Raw genomic sequence first — 26,117 nt, 5'->3', positions numbered from 1 at the left:
CTTTATAACATGCCTTTCTTTCATACGACATGAATATTACAGCTCAAAGAGACGTGTGAAGTTAATGCCTTACATGTGCTCAAAAAATAGGACAAAAATTATCTTTAGATGATTTGTACACCTTTCATAGTACACATTTATGTAAAAATGTAACTATAGTAATACTTTTAAAAGTTTGCTTATTTTCAGAACACAAGACCAAATAATAATAAAGACAAAACAAATAGCCCAGGTGATTCAACCATGAAGACTGCCTCAGCTACTGTTTTCTCAAAAATTTACATACATATCAACCTTAAAAGGGCTAGCCCAAAAGATCGATCTCAAAAAGACTAGACAAAAACAGATACAGCTAGCTTTTCCAGCGCTTGGCCAATATCTTATTTTTCTAAGGGTACCCAAAATGCGTTTTTATGCCCAGATAGCAAAAACTAATTTTAAAAACATAATGCCCCATTCCAATTTGTTGGGGTGGGTGTTTGTGGTGGGTTACCAATGTTTGTTATTGTCTAGGGGTGTTGGTTATAAGTTAGTAAAGGTTTTGTTTTTGGGTTTTGTTTTTCTTTTTTGTTTTGTTTTGGTTTTGTTTTTTTGAGACAGGGTTTCTCTGTGTAGCCTTGGCTGTCCTGGACTCACCTTGTAGATCGGGCTGGCCTCGAACTCACAGAGATCCGCCTGCCTCTGCCTCCTGAGTGCTGAGATTAAAGGCATGCACCACCACACTCAGATCATTGGGCTGTGTTTGTTTGTTTTATTTTTCTCCAGACAGGGTTTTTTTCTGGCTCATATTTATTCTTATTGTATATAGTTTTGTTTTGGGGGGTTTTTGTTTGTTTATTTATTTTTTTGTTTCTTGGGTTTTTTTGTTTTTTTGTTTGTTTCTGGTTTTTGGTTTTTTGAGATAGGGTTTCTCTGTGTAACAGCCCTAGCTGTACTGGACTCACTTGGTAGTCCAGACTGGCCTTGAACTCACAGAGATCCGCCTTTAAAGGCTTGCACCACCACACCCTACTCTAGTTTTTTTTTTTTTTTAAATAGAAAGCAGGGTATGTAGTGGATATAAACATGTTTTTGTTTTGATCCCAAGTGTGAGATGTGAAACAGACTTGTGTAAGAACGTGTGATGTTTTTCCGCTAAAACAGACTTCAAAGAGACCAAGGGATAAGGAACCGCCCCTTGAGGAGGGTAAACCTCCTAGGGCAGAGTCTGAGAGGAGCTATATATACAGGCCCAAGGGACGTGTCAGGGTTTACAGGTCTTGGCTGTTAGTCCGCTCCTGTCAAGACGTGCTCCTACAGCCAGGCACTCGGGAGGCAGAGGCAGGCGGATCGCTGTGAGTTCGAGGCCAGCCTGGTCTACAAAGCGAGTCCAGGACAGCCAAGGCTACACAGAGAAACCCTGTCTCAAAAAAAAAAAAAAAAAGACATGCTCCTAGAGAGAACTGCTCCAGTTCACTGCTCCGGTTGCTACGGGTTCCAGCGTCACCTTCGCCAGTTTGTTGGTTTGCTGTTTAACTGGTCTATTGGAATCCTGCCGAGTACGCCAGTGGAATCGCTCCAAGGAACTGAGCCTAAAAAGGTAACTTCTGTTCCTATTAACCTCCTTTGCTCTTACCTAGGGTAGGTGGGTTGAAAGGGAACCCAAACAAAGTAGGTTTGAAAAAGTTCAAAGCCTACACTAGATGTGACAGTTGGTCTTCTGTGCATGCTAGAACCCCAAAGAATTAGGCTGAATGCCAGTGAAGGAACGGATGTACTAGCAAAGCCAGGGCAAGCAGACAAAGAGCAAAAGCTTCCTTCTTCTGTGTCCTTATGTAGATTTCCAGCACAAGGTATAGCCCATATACATTTTTGTTTTTTTAAGACGGAGTTTCTCTGTGTAGCCTTGGCTGTTCTAGATTCACTTTGTAGACAAAGCTGGGACTCACAGAGATCCTGCCTGCCTCTGCCTCCTGGAGTGCTGGGATGGTAAGCGGGAGACCTTGAATTTCTTTCATTCTTTTTACCTTCAATTAATTTATTTATTCACTTTACATCCCGATTGTAGCTGCCTCCCTCCTCTCCGGGTCCTAGCCTCCTTCCCTTTTCACCCATCCCCTATTCCTCAGAAAAGAGGAGTCCCGCCGGGCATGGTGGCATACTCGTTTAATCCCAGCAATCAAGAGGCAGAGGCAGGATCAATGTAAGTTCGAAGCCAGCCTGGTCTACAAAGTGAGTCCGGGACATCCAAGGCTACACAGAGAAACCCTGTCTCGGAAAAAAAGAAAGAAAGAAAAGGAGAGCCCCATCCACCCACCCCAGCTCATCAGTAGCAGCAGGCCTGAGCATGTCTCCTCTTCTGTGCCTGGCGAGGTAGTCTAACCAGGGTTAAGTGGTCAGCAAGGCGCAACCGAGTCCATGCCCCGCTACCCCTCCCCTCCCGATCCTATCTCCATCTCCTCCTTGGTGCTGGCATTACAGGCGAGTAAAAACAGGACTGGAGTATTTGGTGTTTTACATTAGCATATACTAATCATACATAACGGGTTTTCTTCATGTATGTACGTAACGTACTTTGACCATCTCTTCACCCCCTTACACCCTCTCGTATCTTTCACTCCCGCTAATCCCCTTCCTCTTCCTAACTAGTTTCGTCAAGAGCTAGGATATTTGTGTGAGCATGAAGGTTAGGAAAACCCAGGGGCGCTTCCGGGGAAAGGAGCTATAACTGGGGAGAAGACCAATAAGACGAGTCCAGGAAGATGGTGGTCCCAGGGAAACCCGGGACAGTGGGAGCGCGCGCGCTGTGACTGACGTCCAGGTGCGCAGAGACGGGCAGTTGAAAGAGGCGGGATCTTACACGCCCATTGACTCCGTTAAGGAGTGGGCGGGAAATAAAAGAGACATTTCCGCTTCCGCCAGGGGCCGGAAGCTGGCGTCTCCCGGGTGAAGCGGCCTTGGCTCCACATCAGGGCTGGGTACAGGTAAGAGCAGAGTCTCGCGCGGGAGCGTTGGGGCGGGAGGAGCAGGGCGCTCTTCTTTGAATCACCCTCGGGGCGCGAAGCCGAGGCCGGGGCATGGCTCTGAGGACGGCGGTGTAGGGAGCCTGATCCCCGGACCCTTCCTTGTAGCTGAGCGAGCGGACGGCGCCCCCCCCCCCCCCAAGGCTAGGTGAGGCTGACCGCATAGCTTCTCCGCCCCGGGCGTCTCCGGACACCACGGCTCCTTCACAGGCTGCGGTTGGCCGATGGGATCCTACGGCCTCACACAGACAGACAGATTCAGGAAACTCACAGATTCGTTCAACAAGTAGTTACTAAGTGCGTAAGGTGTAGCAGGCATGTGGGTGCCGGGGACTGAGCAGTGGCCAAGTGAAGTCCGTCCTCGGAGATTGATGGATGGGTTGCAGACGCCGGAAGACCTATAAAGAGTTTGAGGTGATCGTGATTGAGGTGGTTTTGGATGCTGTGTTGGACAGCTTGCAGGATTCGGTACTCCTTGGACCGCGAGAGTCCAGGGAGTAATTGAACTCGGGCTGTCGGGCTTGCCAACGAGACAGCCTGCTGAGCCATCTTGCTTGCTCTGTTTTGACAGTTTTAGGACTCTTTTGTCACTCTGTATGTCTATAGTGTGTGTGTGTGTGTGTGTGTGTGTGTGTGTGTGTGTGTGTGTGTGTGTGTGTACACACAGAAGTTAGTGGACAGCTTACAGAGAACATTCCCTCTTCCCACTTTCAACATGAGTTCCATCATCTTGTCAGGCTTGGCAGAAGTGCCTGGGCCAGCTGAGACAGGACCCACCAAGATGGCCTAGGAAAGGTCTGTGATTCCGTTGTAGCTGGTTGCCAGGGCCAGACTTGGGAGGGGAAACAAACACAGCTGCTTAGGCGAGCGACAGCTTGGGCTGAGGACCGGGCTCCACTTCAGCAGCCCTTCAGGGTCTCCTGGTATCTGGTCTGCGCTTCTCTCTTATGCCTCTTCGTTCTTCATCCCTTGTGCTCCCAGGAGCTTCAGCCATTCTTTCTGAAGTAAAACAACGAGAAACCCCTGCATCTGCCTCAGACTCTTTGCAGATCCGTCTCTCTTCCTGGCTGTCTTGGCGTCAGAGCTGTCTTTTGTCGTCCAGGCTTCATCTTGGATTACTCCAGAAGAAAAGGTCCCTCCAAATCCCCTTTCACCCAAAGTAGCCCCGTCTCAGAAACTCACATTTAACTCTTAATAACCTCGTAGCAGTGTTAAGATTCATCCAGTCTTCTTGCTAAGAGCCTGTCATCTGTAACATCAATACAGATATTTCAAGGTTTGTTTTTATCTTATGTGTCTGGGATACCTGGATTCAGGATATCTGATATGTAACCCCGAAACCCTCAGGTTGAGAACCTCTGTCCTAGAGCCTTATAAACATGCTAGCCTATTAGCCGCTGAATTCATCCAGTTAAGAGTGTTCTGTGTCAGCCAGGCGTGGTGGCGCATGCCTTTAATCCCAGCACTCGGGAGGCAGAGGCGGGTGGATCTCTGTGAGTTCGAGACCATCCTGGTCTACAAAGTGAGTCCAGGACAGCCGAGGCTACACAGAGACCCTGTCTGGGGGGGGGCAATCACATAATCAGTTGTTAGGCAAATGTGAGTGCAACTGCCCTCTCCAATCTTGGGGACCCAGGCAGGCTGCTGGCCTCCCCTCCTGTCTTAAGGGGGTCTGGGTTGGTCATGGTGTGGTGGATATGGAGGTGCCATCAGCATCAGTGACTACAGAAGGCAGACTGAGTGCAGTGCCAGGCAGGAGATCAGTGTAGCTGCCACCGCCTCCCTGCCCACCTGCCCTCTTGGTGTCCCTCCCACAAAGACACTCATTTCTCCACATCCACCTCTTCCTATGTGTTAGGCTTCTGTCTGAGATATTTTGGGGGGCAGCTGTGGTAAAATAACTGAGAGAAGCAGCTTAAGGTACGACGGGCTTTTGTAGGCTCCACAGCAGGTACCTCACAGTGGCAGGAGCTTGAGGCAGCTGGTTTTGGGTGTCCAAAATCAGGAAGCAGAGAACAGTGAATGCTTGTGCTCAGCTAGGCCTCTAGAACCGCAGCCCAAGAGATGGTGCTGTCCGCCTGCCTTTAGGGGGAGTCTTTGTCCAGCCTCTCCCAAAGGAGTCTAGGGTCTGTCAAGTTGATAGTTTTACCCATGACTGTGTCAGGGAGCAAAAGTGGGCATGGTAGCTCATGCCTACAGTTTGAGCGCTGGGAGGTCAGAGTTGGAAGACCAGGAGTTCAGAGGCATCCTCTGCTATTTGAGAAATGGAGGCCAGGCCTGCGCTGTATGAGACTTTGTTTCCCTTTTTTCTTTTCCCCCTATTTTTTGAGACAGGGTCTCTCTATGTAGCCCTGGCCTTGTAGAACACGCTATGTATACCATAGCAGCCTCGAACTCATAATGATCTGCCTGCCTCCCGAGTGCTAGGAGTAAAAAGCCCACAAAGATATTGGTTATATGAGCCTTTCCTCCCAATCTTTTGTGTCCCCATCACAGCCTTGGCCAAGACCTTAGACTGTCCTGATTTGTTTTCCCTGTCTCCTACTCTCATCCCCTAAAAAAAGTTGTCCTGCTTGAGACTTTATATTTGGGGTCAGGGGAGACACACATCCTACGTCCTGCATAGGATGATCAGAGAGCAAGTTTCCCGGAAGACTCCTCACCTTCCATGCTGTTTCTGTCCCTTCCCTATGTAGTCCAGACTAACTAGCTAGCAAGCTCCTTGTCTCCGCCTCCGTCTCCATGTCAGAATGCTAGGGTTAAAGAGTTGAGCCATGGTACATGGCTTTTTATAGGTTTCTGGAGTTGGCCTAGGCTTGTCAGGGTGGCATGTGGTACTTTTTTTGCCTACTAAGCCATCTTACTGCCCTTGGCTTCATCTTTTTAGATTTATTTGTTAAGTATACAGTGTTTTGTCTACACATGCACCAGATCTCATTATAGATGGCTGTGAGACACGATGTGCTTGCTGGGAATTGAACTCGGGACCTTTGGAAGAGGGAGCAGTGCCCCTAACCTCTGATCTATCTCTCTAGCCCCCTTGGCTTCATCTTTAGTCACTCTTTGGCCTTAACTCCTCCATCCCCTAACAGCATGCATCACTACTTGAGTGCCCTCCCTCTGTCCACTCTTCAGCCAGCTCTCCACCCCTCCCTTCCCCTGAGCCCAAGCTAAAGGCTGTTCTCAGCCCCGCTGTCCAAAGTGTGCACAGGGACTGTTGTGCCCTGGGGCCAGGAGCCTGGACGACAGTGTACATTTTCCCTTCGCCGTAGGCTACTGCTGGTTGCCTCTGGCCCGCTTTAGAGAGTGGCCAGCTGCTACCAGCCTCTGACCCCTGTCCTCCTCTGTACCCCAGCTTTCATTCCCCTGTGCCATGGGACGAAGGAAGTCCAAACGGAAGCCGCCTCCCAAGAAGAAGATGACAGGCACCCTGGAGACCCAGTTCACTTGTCCCTTCTGCAACCACGAGAAGTCTTGTGACGTGAAAATGTAAGTGGGTAGTCAGGGTAGGTCGGCCTATGTGTGTGGCCGTCCAGGCCTCTGTCTCTGCCTTGCTCACCCTGGGCCTTCGTGCTGGTGGTGGGGTCACCCCCGCAGGCGTGGGCTGGTTTCTCATGCATCCCCCACCTTATTCCATTGCAGGGACCGTGCTCGCAATACTGGAGTCATCTCCTGTACCGTGTGCCTAGAGGAATTCCAGACACCCATCACGTATCTCTCAGAACCAGTGGATGTGTACAGCGACTGGATAGACGCCTGCGAAGCAGCCAATCAGTAGCAGTGTCATGGACCTGCCCCTCCACAGCCCCCACCTGGGTACCAGTCCAGAGACATTCCAGGGCCCCGGGGTGCAGGTCCAGGGCTGTCACAGCCCTCCCTCTGTGTGTTTGGAGTGGGTGTGAGTGAGTAGACGTGTGTGCGGCTGCAGATATGGCTGTGGGAATGGCCCCCAACTGCTTGTAGGTGAGGTAGAGGTGAGCGGGGACTCACCATGCAGCCCAGGCGACCTCGGAGAGCCTTAGGCTTCAGGTGACCGTGGAAGCCTTGGAGTTATTCCCTTCTTCAGCCCCACCCCTGTCCCCGAGCTTTAGGTTTCTTCTCTGGTGGCAGTGTCCTGACATTCCAGGCAAGGAATCGCTGTGGGACCTCCTCAGCCACCTCACCAGCACCTTGTCCTTAAGGAACTGGACCTTCTATGCTTCTCGGCCTCCTCATGCCTATGGCCTAGTCAGGGCTACTGACCACCCAGGTCCCTTGGCTGGGCTTTGCCGGGGTGCACCAATCGCCTCTTGCTTTGCTTTTGTAGGAAAGGTTGGGGCTGGCTGGGGTTGAGCTGTCACTCACAAGCCTATCAATAAAGCAGCCAATGCGTAACCCTGACTTCTGTGCTTTCTCGGGTCATGAGGCAGCCCCAGTGTCAGAGGGGGAGGTGGGATTTGGGGCTGAGACACTCAGGAGAGATCTTCGTGGCCCTATGATGTATGTTTTGGTCAGTTTTCTTTTTCTTTCTCCCCCCCCCCCCCCCATTTTGAAACAGAGTTTCTCTGTCCTGGACTCACTTTGTAGACCAGGCTAGCCTTGAATTCACAGAGATCCACCTGCCTCTGCCTCCCCCAGTGCTAAAATTACAAGTGTGTGCCACTGCACTTGGCTGTTTGTGAGGACAGGGTTAGGTAGTGATAAGGACGTGGGGTAACATATAACAGGGTGGCCCTTTTTTTTCTTTTTTTAATTTTAAATCAAGTACATAGTGCGCTGCCTGCATGTGTGCCTGCCTGCCAGAAGAGGGCGCCAGATCTCATGCAGGGTTCTGAGCCACCATGTAGTTGCTGGGAATTGAATTCAGGACCTTTGGAAGCCCATGCTCTGAACCTCTGAGCCATCTCTCCAGCCTCCAGACTGGCCTTGAACTTGCTTTGATTCTGAGAGTGGCCATGAGTTCCGGTCCCCCCACCCATGTCCCTAAGTGCTGGGGTTACAGGTATGCACCACCACAGCTGCTTCATTTGGTCCTGAGGGTGAAACCCAGGCCTGTGTGCACCTCAGACAAATGCTCTGCCTGCTGAGTTATAGTCTCAGCTCTTGGTGGAAGATGGTTGGTTGTTTTCGGGGTGGGGGTGGACACAGAATCTTACCATTTAGAACAGGCTGGCCCCGTGCTCAGAGTGTCTTGCTTCTGCCCAATGCTGAGACGAAGGGTGTGTGCCACCACCTCCAACCAGTGGTAGTATTTGAGACAAGGCTTCACCATGAAGCCCAGAATGGTCTGAAACTCATCTTCCTGCCCCAGCCCTCTAAGTGGCAGAAAGACAGAGGTGAACACTAAGCATTGACTAAACAGGTGACTCTGGGTGCACAGGACACAGAGGACCAGACAGGCATCTGGCTTTGTGTTTACAACAGTCAGAGTGAAAACTGGAGAGATGGTGGGGACATAACTGAGCAAAGTCCTTGCTACACAACATAAGGACCTTAGCTTGATTCCCCAGAATCCACCTGAAAAGCTGGGAGTGGCTGTAGACACCCGTAATCCCAGTGCCCAGGCAGCAGACACAGCACATCCCTGGGGCTTCCCACTAGACAGCCTTTTCTAATTGGCTAATCCCAGGCCTGTGAGAGACCCTGTCTCACAAACACATGACGGGGCCAGGCATGGTAGCACACACTTTCAAACATGTATTTTTATTCTAATTACATGTAGTTGTGCTTGCAAGTGGAGGTGCCTGAAGAGGCCAGAGGCGTTGGATCTCCTGGAGCTGGAAATGACAGGATTCTGAGTCACCTGATATGGGTGCCAAGGGCTAACTAAACTCAGGCCCTCTGGAAGTACAACGGGTGCTCTTGACCACAGAGCCAGGTCCTCGGCACTCAGGAGAGAGAGGAAGATCTGAGTTTGAGGCAGGTGCAGGCTACATAGTGAGTTCTGGACAAGCCAAAGCCACAAAGTAAGACCCAGTCTTAAAAAAAATAAAAACAACAACAACAAAAACAAAAAACAAACTAACAAGTCACTTGTTCAACTCACTAGCCAGATCCCCTGAGTTCAGTCCTCAGGACCCTCATGGTGGGAAGAAAGAACCAACTCCTGAAAGATGTTCTCTGTCCTCCCGCTGGACAAGGTCTGTAGACCGGGCTGGCCTTGAACTCACAGAGATCCCCTTGCCTCTGCCTCTGAGTGCTGGGATAAAAGGCATGTGCCTCCACTGCCTGCCGGCTAACACAATTATTTTAAAAGGACAGAAACTGGGCTGACATGATGTCTCAGCTGGCAAGCACTTGACAATCTAAGTTCTGTCCTCAGCGCCCTCTGCTGGGAGGAACGAACCTAAGTGTCCTCTGACCACCAGACACTCTGTGGCATTAAATGAATATTTACATTTTTACACATTAAAAAAAAAAAAGATTTTAAGCCGGGCGTGGTGGCACATGCCTTTAATCTCAGCATTCAGAGGCAGAGGCAGGCAGATCACTGTGAGTTCGAGGCCAGCCTGGTCTACAAAGTGAGTCCAGGACAGCCAAGGCTACACAGAGAAACCCTGTCTTCAAAAACCAAAAACCAAAAACCAAAAAAAAAAAAAAAAGATTTTAGGTGCATGTGCATTTTGCTTGGATGTCTGTACCATGTTAAAATGGTGTTGAGTCCAGAAGGGACTACTGGATCTCCTAGAACTGAAGTTACAGATAGCTGGGAGCTGAGTGCTCTTTAACTGCTGGGCCACTTCTTCATTGGTGTGTGTGTGTGTGTGTGTGTGTGTGTGTGTGTGTGTGTGTGTGTGTGTGTGTGTGTGTGTGTGATCAGAAAAGGATTTTGGATTCCATGGAGTTGTGGTTACAGACAGTCATGAGCTGCTTGGCATAGGTGCTGGGCACTGAACTCAGGTCTTCTACAAAGAGCAGAAAGTGCTCCTAACTACTGTGTAAAAGGAACTTTTATTCTCCTGATTCAATTGTCTCTGAGGCTTACTGCCTCCTTCTGCTAACCTAGGCCTAGTCCTGGAAGCTTTCAGCCTCTGTACAATCTAACCTAGGCCTAGGTGTTTTCAGCCTCTGGGACTTCCTGCTGAATAAGCTCACCCTTACTTTTTCTGAGCTCAAAGCTGGCTGGTTCAATTCAGCTGTTCTGCCTCAAATGCCTCTTCCAGCTAATCTGGCTTTTCTCTCAGCCTCTCAATTGCTCTGCTTTTCCTCCAACTAACTCCAGCAATCTTTTTTAATCTTCTGGCTCCGTCTCATTGTCTGGCTTGTTCTCTCATTCACTGTCTCTCTGTAAAACTCTCCTGATAAAATTTTCTCCTTTTCTTCTCTGCATTGCCCCTTAAGTAGCTTCCTTTTCTCTTCTCGCGAGAGTTGGGCACATCCTGGCCTATCAGATCTTTCTCTGATTTACCACTTTTCTTTTTCTGCCACTCAACTAAACATCAGTTTCAAACATAGGTGCTTCCTTCTACAAACTAACTTTACTTTCATTGTTTGGGACCTAAGCTTTTCTTTACTTGAAACTTGCTCTATACCAGGCCAGCCTAGAACTCAGATCTGCTTGTCTCTGCTTCCTGGATTAAAGGCATGTTTGTGGTTCTAGAACGCCTTTGTATGGCCTCTCTTGCCAAAGCAGCCATATTCTGAATTAAAATTACACTACCGAGCCATTTTCCCAGCCCAAAGTAAAACGTTTCCAAAAATAAAAAAGACGGATAGCAACCGAGGAACACCACCTGAGGTTGACCTCTTGGCTGACCTCTGGCCCACACACGCATTCACACAAACACAAGACTTCTAGACGGGTGACCAAGAGGAGGTGAGGCCCAAAGGTTGGTACCCACATGGGATGTCTTGCTGTGTGCCGACAGCCACTCTGTGAAGCAGGTGACTAGGCATAAGAGGGGAGGTCGAGGTCGATGCCCAAGTTCCTGCTAGTACACAGAAGGACCTTGACCTTGAACCCAGGGAGCCCAGCTTTACACCTCTACCATTTTAATTCCTTGTAGGTGCAGGTCCTGGGTGCTCTGGGCCAGTGGGAAAGTGTGATGGTCACAGAAGGGACATTCTCTAAGGGTGCCAAGGGCTCTCGTAAGGCCAGAGGCAGTGACAGGATGGACACTCTCAGTGGCAAGCCTGTGAGAATTCCATGTGCCCTCAGAGGATCTCAAGGGTGACAGGAGATCTGAACCAAGTGACCTGAACTCAACAGCTCGGTGTGGCCTCGGGAGCCTGGGAGGCTGTGGTTTAGAGAGTAGAGCCCCTGGCCCGAGATGTCCTAGCATCCATGAGGAAGCTGTGTCTGTAACTCCAGCCCTAGGGTAAGAGAGGCAGATCACTAGAGTTCATGAGGCTGCCAGCCTCACCACTAACAGCTCACCAGTGAGCTCTGGGTTCAGGGAGGGTGAGGACCCTGTATCCAAAAGTAAAGTGAAGGGTAACCGAGGATGGTGTGACATCAGCATCTGCTCTCATGCTCACACATGCACATGTCCCCACACAAAGTTGTGTATACCACATGCAACCTGGCATCAAGTGGTTCTGTGGCCACCCCAGGCCAGGTAAACCAGCCAAAGCAGGCAGCAAGTTGGCCCAGGAGTGGTGGCTACTAGGCTGGGCTGCCAGATCTTTCTTATCCCACCCCCCAATTCACCCTTCGGTGGTAGTGGTGGTGAGGGCCGGGGGTTGGTGGTCTCAGCAGAAAGGGTACCCAGTGCTGATACCAGAGCCCTGTGTCACTGCCACCTTACCTCACAGGCCATGCCTGGGCTAGGCTCATGCACTCAGCATGGCTTCCCCAGAACAAAGCAAGCCAAGATGCCTGGAGCCCAGTGTGTGAGACCAGGGTCTGTGTCTGTGCCTGCAGAATCCCTAGGGTCTCCAAGGACACCAGCCTCGACCTCTGTCCTGGGAGTGATGGAGTACAGAAGAGGCTGCTCTGGGCTCCTTCCCATCCCTCGGCATTCTCTCCTAGAAGCCCTGACAGCTGACAGGAGGCTTTCAGGCAGTCTGCCTAGGCCCTTCTTCAAGAGAACCGCGGCCTTGTTGAAGCAATGTGATCTCAGAGTCCTATCTAGATTTTCAGGGTCCTAGGCCAGTCTTGGGACTCAGTTTTTAGGGATTTTTAGAAAGTCACATCACTGGATGGTGGTAGCGCACACCTTTGATTCCAGCACTCAGGAGGCAGAGACAGATGATCTCTGTTAGTTGGAGGCTGTAGTTAGTTGGTCTACAGAGCAAGTTCTAGAACAGCCGGGCTACACAGAGAAACCCTGTTTCAAAAAAACCACACACAAATTATTTGCGTGGGTGGGCTATACATGCTGCGGCAAGAGGTAAAGGACAATTTAGCAGGAGTTGGTTCTCTCCACCATATAGGACCTGGGGTTCAAACTCAAGAGTTTTCAGCCTTGACAGCAAACACCTTTACAAATTGAGACATCTCACCAGCCCGTGGGATTCAAAGGCATTAGTCCCAGCACTTGGGAGGCAGAGGCAGGTGGATCTCTGTGAGTTCAAGGCCAGCCTGGTCTACAAAGTAAGTCCAGGACAGCCAGGACTATAAGAGAAACAGTGTCTCAAAAAAAAAAAAAAAGAGAGAGAGAGAGAAAGAGAGTGAGAGAGAGAGAGAAAGAGAGAGAGAGAGAGAGAGAGAGAGAGAGAGAGAGCACTGAGCTCAGGGCAGGCAGGCATATCAAGAAAGCCATGCCCCAAGGTTAATTTCTCAACTGTCCTGCCAACCTTAGGAACCATTACGTGGCCCAGTGTACCAGTCCATGAACACAATCTGGGACACTCTCCCAGCACACTCCCACTTCATTTTGTTTAAATGCCTGTGGTGTTGAATGTGCCTGCCCTGCACAGTGGTGTAAGGTCTTTAGATGTATCTGTTTAATTCTTTAAATTACTTATTTATTTAAGGACGGGTATGGAAGCTGGGCGGTGGTAGCACATGCTTTTAATCCCAGCACTTGGGAGGCAGAGGCAGGCAGATCTTCATGAGTTCAAGGCCAGTCTGGTCTACAAAGTGAGTCCAAGACAACCAAGGCTACACAGAGAAACCCTGTCTCCAGGGCGGGTGGGCGGGGGGTGGGGGTGGGGTGGTAGGAAGGGTATGTATTACACGGCTTATGTGTGGAAGTCAAAGAACATTGTAGAAGCCGATTCTCTTCCGCCACTATGTGGGTCTCAAGGATTGAACTCAGGTCATCAAGCTTGGTTTCAAGTGCTTTTTACCAGCTCTGAGCCATCTCACAGGCCCTAGTGTATGTATCCTGGGGCTCCTGCATGTGTGAGAGAATGATGGAGGCTACCTAAGCCCTGTTCCTAAACAGCTGGAGAATGATGGAGCCTACCTAAGCCCTGATCCTAAACAGCTGGAGAATGATGGAGGCTACCTAAGCCCTGATCCTAAACAGCTGGAGAATGATGGAGGCTACCTAAGCCCTGATCCTAAACAATGGAGAATGATGGAGGCTACCTAAGCCCTGTTCCTAAACAGCTGGAGAATGATGGAGCCTACCTAAGCCCTGATCCTAAACAGCTGGAGAATGATGGAGGCTACCTAAGCCCTGCTCCCAAACAGCTGGAGAATGATGGAGGCTACCTAAGCCCTGCTCCCAAACAGCTGGAGAATGATGGAGGCTACCTAAGCCCTGCTCCCAAACAGCTGGAGAATTATGGAGGCTACCTAAGCCCTGCTCCCAAACAGCTGGAGAATGACGGAGGCTACCTAAGCCCTTCTCCTAAACAAACAGACGGCCCTGAGACTCAGATGATGTCACAGCCATTTATTGTGCTCCAGTGAAATAGAAAAAGAAAGTGCTCAAGTTACAAACGCCGCTGTCACATCCACAAACGCCAGTCACTGCAAAACCAAACCGTGTGTGTCCGCTGCATTTCCAGGCATGCATTCGCTCCCATTGCAGGAATGGGGCAGGGGGCAGGCCAAGCCTGGGTTCTGGGGTCTTTGCTTGGAGGGTTTCTGGTTCTGGGAGGTACTCACTTGTGAGGGAGTAAAGGGCAGGGCAGCTGAAATCGCTTTACTCAGTGCGTCCTCTGGGTGCTACTGGGGACACCCAATTCTGTGTTGGGCCCTGTGAGAGCTACAGGGATAAGGGGCCCCCTTCTTCCCACCACCCCCCTCCCTCGGCCTGATCTCCCCAAACTGTAACCCTATAGGCAGGTGCCAGGGGGCTGGGGGACGCCATGCAGGAGATGGGGTTGGCTGGGCCAGCTGGGTCCAGCCAAGAGCAGCAGCCAGCCCCTTGGGGGGCCCCTAGGCAGAGTTATAGTAGTTGTGGGGGTGGTGATTATGGGTGGGTTCTCCCAGCTCTGGGTATTCTGGGTTCAGGCAGTACTTGGGATCGTACACCTGGCGGGGCAACCCATACACTGTCATGCCCCTCTGCGAGGCGCCCTTGTTGCTGCCCATCTGCAGGCTAACGTTGAGTGTGTCACAGTGTTCCATGCCCAGTCCCGGCTCAAAGATCTGCCGCTTGGTGCCTGGTGCAGTCATGCCAGCCTAAGGAGGGCACAGTGGTCAAGCTGGAGGTAGCAGGCCCCACACCCTACCCCGTCTCACCAGGGGTCCCACCGACCACACAAACCTGGCTGGCGCCCTTGTTGGTGCCCATCTGCAGGCTGATGGTGGCCTGGTCCAGGGGCTGATCTGTACCCAGTTTGGGGTCATAGAGGTGACGCCGGGTACCATAGGCCGTCATGCCCTGCTGACTGGCAAACTTGTTGGTGCCCATCTAGAAGAGAGATTAATTAGTCAATGCATCCCCGTGAGCCACAGGGTGGGAGCTGGCAAGAGTGGGAACATTGCAGGACCAGGCTCTTGGGTTCAAGGTGTGGCCCACAGCTGTAATCCCAAGAGGATGAGAAAGTGAAGGGAGCCCTGAGAGACAGATGGCTCGGTGGAGAAAGGTTCTTGCTCCCATGCCTGACGACCTGAGTGTGCCCCATGGGGCTCACATAGTAAAAGGAGAGAACCTGAGAAGGCAAAGGCAGGGCGATCTCTGTGAGTTCAAGGCCAGCCTGGTCTATGCAGTGAGTTCCAGGCCAGCTAGAGATATACAGTGAGACCTTGTTGTAAATGACAAAATAAATGAAAAGAGAAAAAGAAATAGGTCAAGCTGGGGCGGCTAGCACGGTTGGTCCTAGCTACCGGATGGGGAGGCCAAGGATGGAGGACAGCGAGGTAAAGGCCTGCCCTGCCCTCGGCAAGCCGACCACCAGACTGAGCAACTTAGCAAGCCCCTGTGTCAGGATGAAAACTTGCCCGAGAGGTGGAGGCAGGAGGATCAGGGGAGATGCTCAAGGCTAGCTTTGGCTGAATAGCAAATTCAGGGCTAACCTGGGTTATAGGAGACCCTGTCTCAAGTGCTTGCCTTGCAAACACAGGACCCGAGGTCAGTCTGCAGCACCACCTAAAAAAGCTGGGCATGGCGACATGTGTGGAGGTCACAGTGACAGGCGGCTCCCTTCCTTGGGCTTTCTGGCCACCAGCCTGGCCGAGCTGGGAAGTCTAATATGAAGCACGGTGGAGCTTTGGAACAGTCATCTGGGACAGCGCTAGAGCTTAGTGAGCAATCCTGTGGGAACTTGGAAAACAAGGATGTAGAAGGAAACCGGGAGCCCTGGCTTGTGAAGTTTGAGAGGGAAGTGCGAGAGTTGTCATTTATAAACTTTGAATTAAGAAGCTCGTACTGGAGAGATGGCTCGGCAGTTAAGAACACTGGCTGCTCTTCCGGAGGACCAGGTTCTATTCTTCGCACCCACATGATGACTCAAAACCATCTGTAAGCTGGGCAGTGGTGGCGCCACACGCCTTTAATTCCAGCACTCAGGAGGCAGAGGCAGGTGGATCGCTGTGAGTTTGAGGCCAGCCTGGTTGACAAAGTGAGTCCAGGACAGTAAAGGCTACACAGAGAAACCCTGTCTCAAAAAACAAACAAACAAACAGAAGCACCAGAATCACTGAGGTGAAATCTGGGAGTATTTCCTTGGGGTTGGCACAGAGAAGCTGTGAGCCAGAAGAGCCAAGGCTACATCTCAAGCTGGCAGCTGAACTTGATGATGTGTAAAGTTTCCTCGGTGACAGTTTTTGGCATCCTTAAGGGGTCATGGAGAGCAACTAAGGCTTAGCACTGAGAGGCCGTTGGTGCAGAAGGTACAGCCTCAGCTGCAGTGGAAACCCCATGGATGAGCGTTTGGACTATGAGTCAGGGCCAGAGTCCCTGAAGAGAGAGCAGAGGCTATTGGTGAAGGGGCAGCCTTGGCTTCGATGGTGACCTTGGGCGTATTAGAGATGTCAGAACTGGGAGGTAAGTAACCATCAAGGACAGCAGCAGGTGCAGCGTGGAGCTGTGCTGAGCCTTTGAGACAAGCTTGTGCAGAGCCAGAGAAGTGGAGCTACCAAGCCCCCTGGAGCCCAGAAGATCATGAGTCCCAGATGTCAGACACTGGAACTACACTGATGAACTTTAATTACGTTTAAGTGTAAATGGTTTTTTGTTTTGTTTTGTTTTGTTTTGTTTGAGACAGGGTTTCTCTGTGTTAGTCTTGGCTGTCCTAGATTCACTTTGTAGAGCAAGCTGGCCTTGAACTCACAGAGATCCACCTGCCTCTGCCTCCCGAGTGCTGGGATTAAAGGCATATGCCACCATGCCCAGCTAAGTGTAATTGTTTTATGCCTTTGCTCTTTTCCTTTTTGAGTAAGGAAGTATTTACTTTAAATTTTTTTTTTTTTTTACAGAAGCCCACATTAAGATACTTTGGATATTTTTCTAAGTGTTTTATTTAAAAAAAAAAACTGTGAGACTTTTAAAGTTACATTGTTTTATATTGTGATATTAACATGAGACCTTGGAAATAAAGATCAGGTGCATTGGGGGTGGTATGGCATGGCAGTAAAAGGAGGCTTTGGGAACAAACAAGGAAAGAAAGGTGCGTTTGTGTGTCAAGTTACTAAAAGGTCAGCTGAGGGGAAGAGGCCATGTCAGGGTTTTTCTGTGTAGTCTTGGCTGTCCTGGATTCACTTCGTAGACCAGGCTGGCCTCGAACTCACAGAGATCGACCTGCCCCTGCCTCCCAAGTGCTGGGATTAAAGACTTGTGCCACTACCGCCTGGCTGAAATCCTTGTTTTAAACAAGGGTTTGGAGGCTAAAGAGGTGGCTCAGTGGTTAGGAGCCCTGGTTGCTCTTCCAGAGGACCTAGGTTTGGTTCCCAGCACCAACACAGTCTCTCACAAGCGAGCAGAACTCAGTTCCAAGGTATCCACTGCCCTCTTCCAGCCTCCATGTGTACCAGGCACACATGTGGCTCATGGGCAAAACACTCATACACGTAAAGATAAATGGGATATTTAAGTGTTTGTTAAAACCACGAACTACTTAGGACCATGGGCAGAGGGAGCAAATTACTAAATAGGAAACACTAGCACTGACCAGTGTTTCCAGCCGGTCCATATAACTATCCTGAGCCCCGGAGCCTCCAGATGTGGGCTGCCTTCCCCTCGGCCCGGAACAGCCCCTATAATGGAGGTGCTATACCTGCAGCCCAATGATGTTGCGTCCTTCTCTCAGCTTCTCAGGCTCAAATCTCCGTTCTTGTTTCTCTGCGTATTTGACACCCACATTGACCTTGTTTCCTTTCGTCTTGGCCTAGACAGGGCAAAGGAGGGCATCAGCCACCGATGAGCCTCCAGCAGGCCACACTTCCCCTCAGTGACTCTCGCTAATGCCTGCTCAGTGGCCCAAGTGCGCCTGTGACATCGGACCTCAGTCCAGCCCCGCCCCTGCCCCGTGGGACTCTGCCCTAACACTCACCATGCTGGCCAGAGCCAGGAGCGTGGACTGGACCTGCGTATGGTTGGTGTTCTCAAACAGGTCGTTGGCTTCAAAGATGTCGTGGGGTTTCACCCCGTACTTGGTAATGGCCTTGATGAAATTGCCTATGTTCTCCAGCTGTGGGGGAAGAGGCCGTGTCAGGGATGGGAGGGCTAAAGGGTGTGTGGGGAGGTAAGGGATTGTATAAAACTCCCCTAACTCCAGTTCCAAGGGATTCAGTGCCTCTTTCTGGACTCTGTGGGCATTTGTGCACACAACTGTAACAGCACATGTGCATGCGCACGCACGCGCACACACACACACACACACAGACACACACTAATAAATAAGTAAAAATAAATATTTTAAAAATTAAACAAGCCAGACATGGTGGCGCACACCTTTAATCCCAGCACTCCGGAGGCAGAGGCAAGCAGAATCGCTGTGAGATCGAAACCAGCCTGGTCTACAAAGTGAGTCCAGGACAGCCAAGCCTACACAGAGAAACCCTGACTCAAAAAAACAAAACCCAAAACAAAAGCCAATCAAAAAATTTTAAAATTATACAAGTTATAGCCGGATGTGGTGGCACATGCCTGTAATCCCATCACTTGAGAAGCAGAGGCAGGAGGATTGCTGTGAGTTTGAGGCCACCCTGGTCTACAAAGCGAGTCCAGGACAACCAAGGCTACACAGAGAAACCCCGTCTCAAAGAAAAAAATTTAAACAAGTTAATAACCAGGCTTAGTAGCACAAGTCTGTCATCCCACACCCTCAGGAGGCTGAAACAGGATTGCAAGTTCAAGGCCTGCCTGAACAACTTAGTGAGGCATTGTCTCAAAATAAAAAGTAGGAGCCAGGGAGATGCTTTTGGTAAGAAAAAAACAAAACAAAAACTTCCTGTGCAAGTGTCAGGATCAGAGTTTGAATCTCCAGAAATCAAGTCAAAGCCAGACATGTGGCATGAATGTCTGTCATCCTAAGACTCCTATAGGAGGAACTGGAGGCAGGGACAGGAACCTCAGTTCAGGGGACAGCTAGCCTTAGTGTACCTAGTGCAAAACAACGGAGAGATGGAGACCCTGTCGTAAGCAAGGTAGAAGGAGAGGACCAAGGCCAGAGTTGTCCTCTGGCTGTGAGAGGAGACTGACAAAACCAACAATAGAAACCCATGGTTATAGCCCTGCCTAGAATCCCCCAGTGAGAGGCTGGGGTGTGGTTCAGTGGTAGAGCCTCTGCCTAGAATCCCCTAGTGAGGGGCTGGGGGCGTGGCTTAGCGGTAGAGCCTCTGCCTAGAATCCGTCAGTGAAGGGCAGAGGCCTGGCTAGGCAATGGAGCTCTAGCCTAGCAAACTCGAGGCTCTGAGTTCAATCCTCATTACTAAAATAGAAAAACAAACTAGTGACTTGTGTCTGAACTTACCTGGTGCCAGTTTTGGGTTGACTCATTTACCTTCTTCACAGAACCCGGCTGGAGCTTGTTGATAAATCTAACAAAGAGAAGGGAGGAGTAGGGAAGGTGAGCCCCAGTTGCCTCAGGATCCAGGCAGCATGGAACAGGTGACCGTTGGAAAGGGATGCTTTTGTACCTAGTACACGCTCATGGTGGGTGCAACTGTGGGCAGCCAGACTCTGATGCCAGCCAGAAAATGCTTGTGTTGGGCTAAATGTCCTGTGTTTAAAGGTCAGGGATTTTTACTGTCTTCTTTGTGTTTGTGTGTGTGTGTGTGTGTGTGTGTGTGTATGTGCGCGCGCGCGCGCGCGCGCACTCACATGCACACTGATGTGCATAGCATGTGTACATGCATGTGTCATGGCATCTCTGTGGAAATCAGTGGACAACTTTTAGGAGTTTGTTCTTTCCTTCCAACATGTGGGTCCTGGGAAATGAACTCCGGTCGGCAGTCTTGGTGGCAAGTGCCGTTACCCATCAGCCACTTGGGTGTTCTTCGTTGAACTCTCTTGCTACTGGCAAGAATGTGATTTTCTGATTGGTTATTTGGTTGCCTTCTCTCTTCTTGGTGGTACTATTTCTGGGTATGGATGGAACCAGCATGGTTTCTCCCACTGGTACTAGCACTCCCTCTGTAGGCTCCACATGAAGTCTGGTTCACAGCCCACAAGCCTGAAGCAAAGGCCTGCATACGCCAGGAGCGCTATAAGTGCTTCTTACATGGAAGAGTAAGGGAATGGCTGGCTGGCCCATTAGCTGTACAAGTTCTGGGGATGGAGCTCAGACAGCTTTGCTTATGTGTATGAACTGTCCCTCAGCCATGGCTCTGTACTCAGGCTGAGCCAGCTCTCTGTGAGCCTGGACACTTTACAGTAACTTTTTTTCTCTTGGGTTAATTGTTGTCTGGGAGACTTATTGCCTCTGTCTGTTAACCTGGGCCCAGTCCTGGAAGCTTCTAGCCTCCATACAGTCTAACCTACAACACCTAGAATGTTTTCAGCCTCTGAAATTTACTGCTTAATAAGCTCACTTTTACTTGTTCTTTCTGAGCTCAGGGCTACTGGTTCATCTCAGCTGTTCTGGCTCAAATTCCTCTCCCAGCTGACTTACTCAATCTGGTTTCTCTCTCGGCCCAGAATTACTCTGCTTGGCCTCACACTAACTCGTCAATCTGCTTGAATCTTCTGACTTCTCATTTTCTGGCTCGTTCCATCTTCACCTGAGTTCTCTCTCTGCAACCCATCTCTCTCTTACTGTCCTGGTAAAACTGTCTCCTCTCTCTGTAAAACTGCCTCTTAAGTAGCTTCCCTTTCCTCTCATAAGAGTTGGGCGTATCCTATTCTGTCAACTCTTCTCTGAATTGTCACCTTTTCTGCCACTCAATTAGACAACACTTTCAAACATGGGTCCTTCCTTCTACAAACTACCTTTGCCTTCGTTCAGGATTAAAGGCTTATGCCTCCACACCTAGACCTAAGCTTTTCTTTACCTGATACTTGTTGTATACCAGGCTGGCCTTGAACTCAGATCTGTTTGCCTCTGCCTCCTGGATTGAAGGCGTGTTTGCATTCCAGCCAGATCACATAGACCTAGAAAGATATTTGGATGTGATCTCTTGCCGGAACGGCCATGTTCTGAATTAACATTCCTTTACACTAGCATGTCCCAGACCCTCGTTTCCGGTAGATGGAGAAGAAACAAAATAAATGTCCCCTCTTCTCAGCATCTGGAACTTGGGTTGGGTGAGCTGTACCACACCTCTGAGAAGCTGCCCCAGGGTTAGCTGTAGCTCATGGTGTCAGACTCAGAGAAGCAGACGAGGCCCCAGCTGGGCTCAGGACCTGGCCCAGTGTTAGGTGGAGATGTGGTGACGCCAGCCTGTAATCCCAGCACTCGGAAGACAGAGGCAGGAGGATGAGGAGTTCAAGGCCAGCATGTACTACATGAAATCCTGTCTAAAAAAAAGAGGGAGCTAGAAATATGACCCAGTGGTTAAGAGCACAGGCTGCTCTTTCCTGAGGATGACGAACACGCTGCCAAAACACCCTTACACACAAATAAAGTTGGTTTGGTTGGGTTGGGTTGGGTTGTTTTATTTTGTTTCGTTTTTTAAAGAAGAGGGCCAGCAAGATGGCTCGTCAGGTAAAGGCACTTGCTGCCAAGCCTGATGACTTGACCGCAAATTCTGGGTAGGAGGGGTGAATGAACTCCCACAATTTGCCCTCTCACCTCCATATGTGCGTGTAGAATATGTGTGCTCCATTCACACTCACAAATAGATGTACAAAAAGGAATTTGTGCCTGGTGCTAGGAGTTACAAGAGACCGTTTCACTGTTGCTGGGTTCGCATGCGCGTGTTTGCAGGTGTGCAGCTCGTGTGTGTAGGGGACAGAAGCCAGTCTCAGTTGTGTTTGCAGGTGTGCAGCTCGTGTGTGTAGGGAACAGAAGCCAGTCTCAGTCATGTTTGCAGGTGTGCAGCTCGTGTGTGTAGGGGACAGAAGCCAGGCTCAGCTGTGTTTGCAGGTGTGCAGCTCGTGTGTGTAGGGGACAGAAGCCAGTCTCAGTTGTGTTTGCAGGTGTGCAGCTCGTGTGTGTAGGGAACAGAAGCCAGTCTCAGCTGTGTTTGCAGGTGTGCAGCTCGTGTGTGTAGGGGACAGAAGCCAGGCTCAGCTGTGTTTGCAGGTGTGCAGCTCGTGTGTATAGGGGACAGAAGCCAGTCTCAGCTGTGTTTGCAGGTGTGCAGCTCGTGTGTGTAGCGGACAGAAGCCAGGCTCAGCCGTGTTTGCAGGTGTGCAGCTCGTGTGTATAGGGGACAGAAGCCAGTCTCAGCTGTGTTTGCAGGTGTGCAGCTCGTGTGTGTAGCGGACAGAAGCCAGGCTCAGCCGTGTTTGCAGGTGTGCAGCTCGTGTGTATAGGGGACAGAAGCCAGGCTCAGCTGTGTTTGCAGGTGTGCAGCTCGTGTGTGTAGCGGACAGAAGCCAGGCTCAGCCGTGTTTGCAGGTGTGCAGCTCGTGTGTATAGGGGACAGAAGCCAGTCTCAGCTGTGTTTGCAGGTGTGCAGCTCGTGTGTGTAGGGGACAGAAGCCAGGCTCAGCTGTCATCCTTTAGGTGCTATTCACCTTGGTGATGGGGTGTATGTGACGAGGGGCGTATGTGGGAGTCGGGGGACAGCAGTGTGGATTCTGTCCTCTCTAGGTCCCAGCGACGGAACTCAGCAGCGAGGCACTGCTCCAGCCCCCAGCGCCTTGTTTTTTTGAGACAAGGCCTGGAGCTTACCAAGTAGGCTAGACTAGACAGACACGGTGCCGACGCTGTGAGCTGTCACCCATCCTTAGCATTGCCCTCACGCCTCGACAAACATACATGTGAGCTCAGAGCACAGACATAAACGTAGGGTGTCCTCTAGCACTTTCCACTCACTCTTTTGAGGCAGGGTCTGTCTCTCCCTGAACTTGGGGCCTCTTGTTTTCTTAGCTGGGCTGGAAGCCATCAAGCCCCAGTGTTTCTCCTGTCTCCCCAACCCTCCGGGCCAGGGTTGCTGGCGTTTGCGGGGATATCTGACTTGCTATATGGATGTTGGGATGCCAACTTTGTTCTTCATCACCATGGAGAAGGGCTATCAGTTGCTAAGCCATCTTCTGTCTTAGCCAGGGCTCCGGGCGTCAAACTCAAGTCCTCGCACTCACACAGCAAGCACATCACAGACTGTGCGCTCTCTCCAGCCCCGTTGTTAGTTTTGTGTTGTTTTCTGTTGCAAGGCAGGGTTTCCTCTAGCCTATGGTCCCAAACTCGATGTGGAGCCAGAGGTGACATTGAATTTCTGATTCTCCTACTGCTGCCTCTAACGTGCCGGGGTTACAGACCTGCACCGCCATACATGGCTTTATACTGTGCAAGAGGTCGAATCCCAGGCCTCCTGAATGTCAGGAGAGCACCCCGCTTATTGAGTTACACCCCCAGCCTTCTTAGTTTTAGAAGACACGGTCATGTCATGCAGCCTAGGCTGACCTAGGATTCTGAACCCTTCTAGCTCAGCTCTGCCAGGGCTAAGGTCACAAGTGTGTGCCAAGCCACGGTTGGGGATTGTCATCTTCCCTAGTGATGAGGGCAGTGACAAGTCAGGGTGTACATAAGTTACGGTGACACCACCCTAGTGTCATTAACACTGGTGATAAACAGCCACTGTTGTCCACTGCCGTGTAGCTAAGATGCTGGGATCCATAGACAGGCCTGCCCTGTAGGGTGTGCCAGCCAAGTAATGCCCCATATGGTATGCTAGCTGAGTGATGCCCTGGTAACACCCAGGGCCCTTGGGTACTGTGCTTTTAACCCGAACGACTCTCAGGCATCTCTGACTATGAAACTGGCACAAGTCAGTCTTTGGGGCCTTTCAAGGAATGTAGGTGTCATCAGATATCAGCGCCTAACCCTAGGCCCAGGATCCTCAGGGCATGTTGAGGGGTCTATGTGGAGTCGGGTGCTGGGCTAGGGGCAGGGCCTGCCCTGAGCATCTCACTCACTCGCAAAGAATGATTCCGTCTTTGAGGCCATCCATGAAGTTATTCCCGATGCGGCGACCCGTCACCCCCTCGATCCACTCTCGCAGCTCCTGCTCGCGCTGGTGGTCATATTTCTGGGCGAGCTGAGGAGGAAATGGGGCATGCAGAGCAAGTGATGAGAATACAGACACTGGGGAGCGACTTTGGCTTTCCGGGGCCCACCCCAGCCCGGGATAGGCCAGATGTCCTACCCCATCCCAACTAAGGCAATTCTGTCTTAAGTGTCCACGGCAGGGGCGGGGGCGGGTCTGGGGGCAGGCTGAGGGCCAGGATTGAGGTGGCACCTGCCCAGGGGGCCATTCCGGGCATTCTGAGGTTTGGCACCAATGAATAGACAACAGGGGCTGCAGAGCCAGGTCCTTGGAGCTGGGGGGGCGGGGGCGGCGCTTGGCTCCTTGGTTTCCCCTCCAAGCCAAACTTGGGGCTTAGCTTCCCCTGACCCAGCCCCCCCACTCTCCTGTTGGAAGAGGAGATGCCTTAAACTGGGGGTGGGGAGGAACCCTAAGAAGGAGTCCCCTGGGTGCTGGTTTCCTGGGTACACTGCTCTTTTAGCTGTCTCAGTGTAGCCCAGATCATCACATAGAATTAGAACTGGAGTTCTCTTGTTCCCCCCCACCCCCGCCCCAACCCTTGCCTGTCTGTGTTTCTTCAGGTCGGTCCTCAGCCCCACTAAGTCTCTCTCGTTGTCCCGAGGTCCCCATCTCTGAAGACCTGACCAACCAGCTGTGGGACTCCTGGCTTTTGAAGCGCCCCCTCTGATCCCGTCTTCCTGAGTAGAGGGTGGGACTCCCTTCTCAACCTCTTAGCTCTTATCTCCCTCCTGGCTCGCTGTCCTGTCTCCGCTTCTTCTGGAATCCTCCAGCATGCTAGCTTTCCAGCCCCTAGTGGTGGTGAGATTGGGGGTGGGAGGTAGGGGGGAGGGATGCTTCACTTCTTGGGGATGAGGAGAGGAGGGATGCAGCCCCTTACCTGGCCCCAGTCCTGCCGCCCCCCTCCTCACTAGCCCGGCTTTATAAAGCAAACCGGCCCTTATATAGCGCGGACCCAGGCTGCCCAAGGCCGCCTTATATGGCGCGGCGGCTCCTCTGCGACTCCGGAGCCGGCGCTGGGGGGAGGGGGCGGCGCTGCCACCAGTCTCCCGCAGAGCACCCGCCTCCCACCTCCCCCCAACTCCAGCCCCTAGGATACCCCAACCGGATCCAGGTCTCAACCCCTGCTTCTCGCTCCCACAACTCCTGCTGTGAGACCCTGGAAAGAAAGTGCCTCAGTGTTCCCTTCTGTCAAATGGGACTCTCTCTCTCTCTCTCTCTCTCTCTCTCTCTCTCTCTCTCTCTCTCTCTCTCTCTCTCTCTCTCTCTCTCTCTCTCTCTCTCTCTCCCCCCCCCCGCCCCCCGCCCCCGTGCAGTCCCCTGGCCAGAGAAGTTTGCCCTTCCTAGTGTGGAGAGGGTTTGACTCTGCACTTGTCTTACCTGACGCCCTAGCTCTTAGCTTTTCATTTTCTCTAAGCCTCAGTTTAACCAAGCATGGCAGGAAGTCATTTACCTCTGCATAACTACAGAGTTGGTTTTTTGTTTTTTGTTTTTTTAAAGGCAAGGGTCTGGTCCCTTCCCACTAATCCTAGGACTCAGGTCACAACCAGCAGGTGGGGAATTTTTGTAGCACTCTGATTACTTCTGTTTACGGATTGTGGATAGTGAGGTTCCCTCACTTCACCCCTTAAGTAACTGAGGGCTCTGGGATGTTGCAAGGACAGAAAAACAACCCCTACCGTTATCTTTCTTTTTTTCCAGGTCTTGAGACACGTGACCCAGGTAGGAGGGGGTTCAGGGAGCGGGGCTCTGTCCTGGCAGGGTGTCTGCCAGTCAGGGGCCAGGCTAGGCAGTCCCTCCAGCCTTACCTTGTTTTTCACTTCAGCAGACAGGCCGTAGGCAGGACCTCTGTTAAAATGTGCAGAAGACATGCTGGCCCGGGGCTCTGGCAAAGCGGAGGTGCGGATGACACTGACAAACACAACCAGGCAGCTGAGCCTCCGTCTGCACCCTCTTCCCTCCTCACACGTTTTTGAAGCTCCAGAAGCCAGCCCCAGGCTCTTCCAAGCCTGTCCCATTGGCCACGGGGGCTTGCCAAGGGGCGTGGCACCCCACACACTCTTTGGCCACCCCCACCTCGTGATGTCAGGGCCTTGGTATTAGGAGCTGACTGTGTCATTGTTTCCACCTAGGGGGCTGCCTGCCTTATTCTGGGAGGGGGGTGTGTGTGCTCACACTGGCCACCCCTCTTGCACCCTTGTCTC

At 51.3% G+C, this 26,117-nt stretch overlaps 2 protein-coding genes across 5 annotated transcripts; one reads left to right on the top strand and one right to left on the bottom strand.

The window, feature by feature from the left end:
- The first annotated feature begins 1,412 nt into the window (after nt 1-1,412).
- On the top strand, nt 1,413-7,376 carry ELOF1 (elongation factor 1). Of its 4 annotated transcripts, none has more exons than XM_084781847.1 (3): nt 1,413-1,579; nt 6,358-6,491; nt 6,645-7,376. In XM_084781847.1, the coding sequence occupies exons 1-3, from the start codon at nt 1,427-1,429 to the stop codon at nt 6,778-6,780; spliced, it is 423 nt and encodes a 140-aa protein (XP_084637973.1). In that variant the 5' UTR covers nt 1,413-1,426; the 3' UTR covers nt 6,781-7,376. The 4 variants fall into 4 exon arrangements, with proteins under 4 accessions (XP_084637973.1, XP_084637975.1, XP_084637974.1 ...); XM_084781849.1 differs by lacking the exon at nt 1,413-1,579 and adding an exon at nt 2,095-2,182; XM_084781848.1 differs by lacking the exon at nt 1,413-1,579 and adding an exon at nt 2,902-2,963.
- A 6,377-nt stretch (nt 7,377-13,753) lies between these two features.
- CNN1 (calponin 1) lies at nt 13,754-25,892 on the bottom strand. Its single transcript, XM_084781703.1, has 7 exons — nt 25,722-25,892; nt 23,786-23,907; nt 19,236-19,302; nt 17,814-17,951; nt 17,538-17,648; nt 14,588-14,734; nt 13,754-14,502 (listed from the first exon to the last, which is right to left on the bottom strand). Exons 1-7 carry the CDS (start codon nt 25,782-25,784, stop codon nt 14,257-14,259), a joined length of 894 nt encoding a protein of 297 aa, XP_084637829.1. The 5' UTR covers nt 25,785-25,892; the 3' UTR covers nt 13,754-14,256.
- Nucleotides 25,893-26,117: the final 225 nt, after the last annotated feature.

The sequence above is a fragment of the Acomys minous genome, assembly GCF_964271855.1.
Source record: "Acomys minous genome assembly, chromosome: 5".
NCBI classification, from domain to species: Eukaryota; Metazoa; Chordata; class Mammalia; order Rodentia; family Muridae; genus Acomys; species Acomys minous.
Note: the sequence above shows the minus strand (reverse complement) of the source record. Positions and strands in the feature narration are given on the sequence as shown.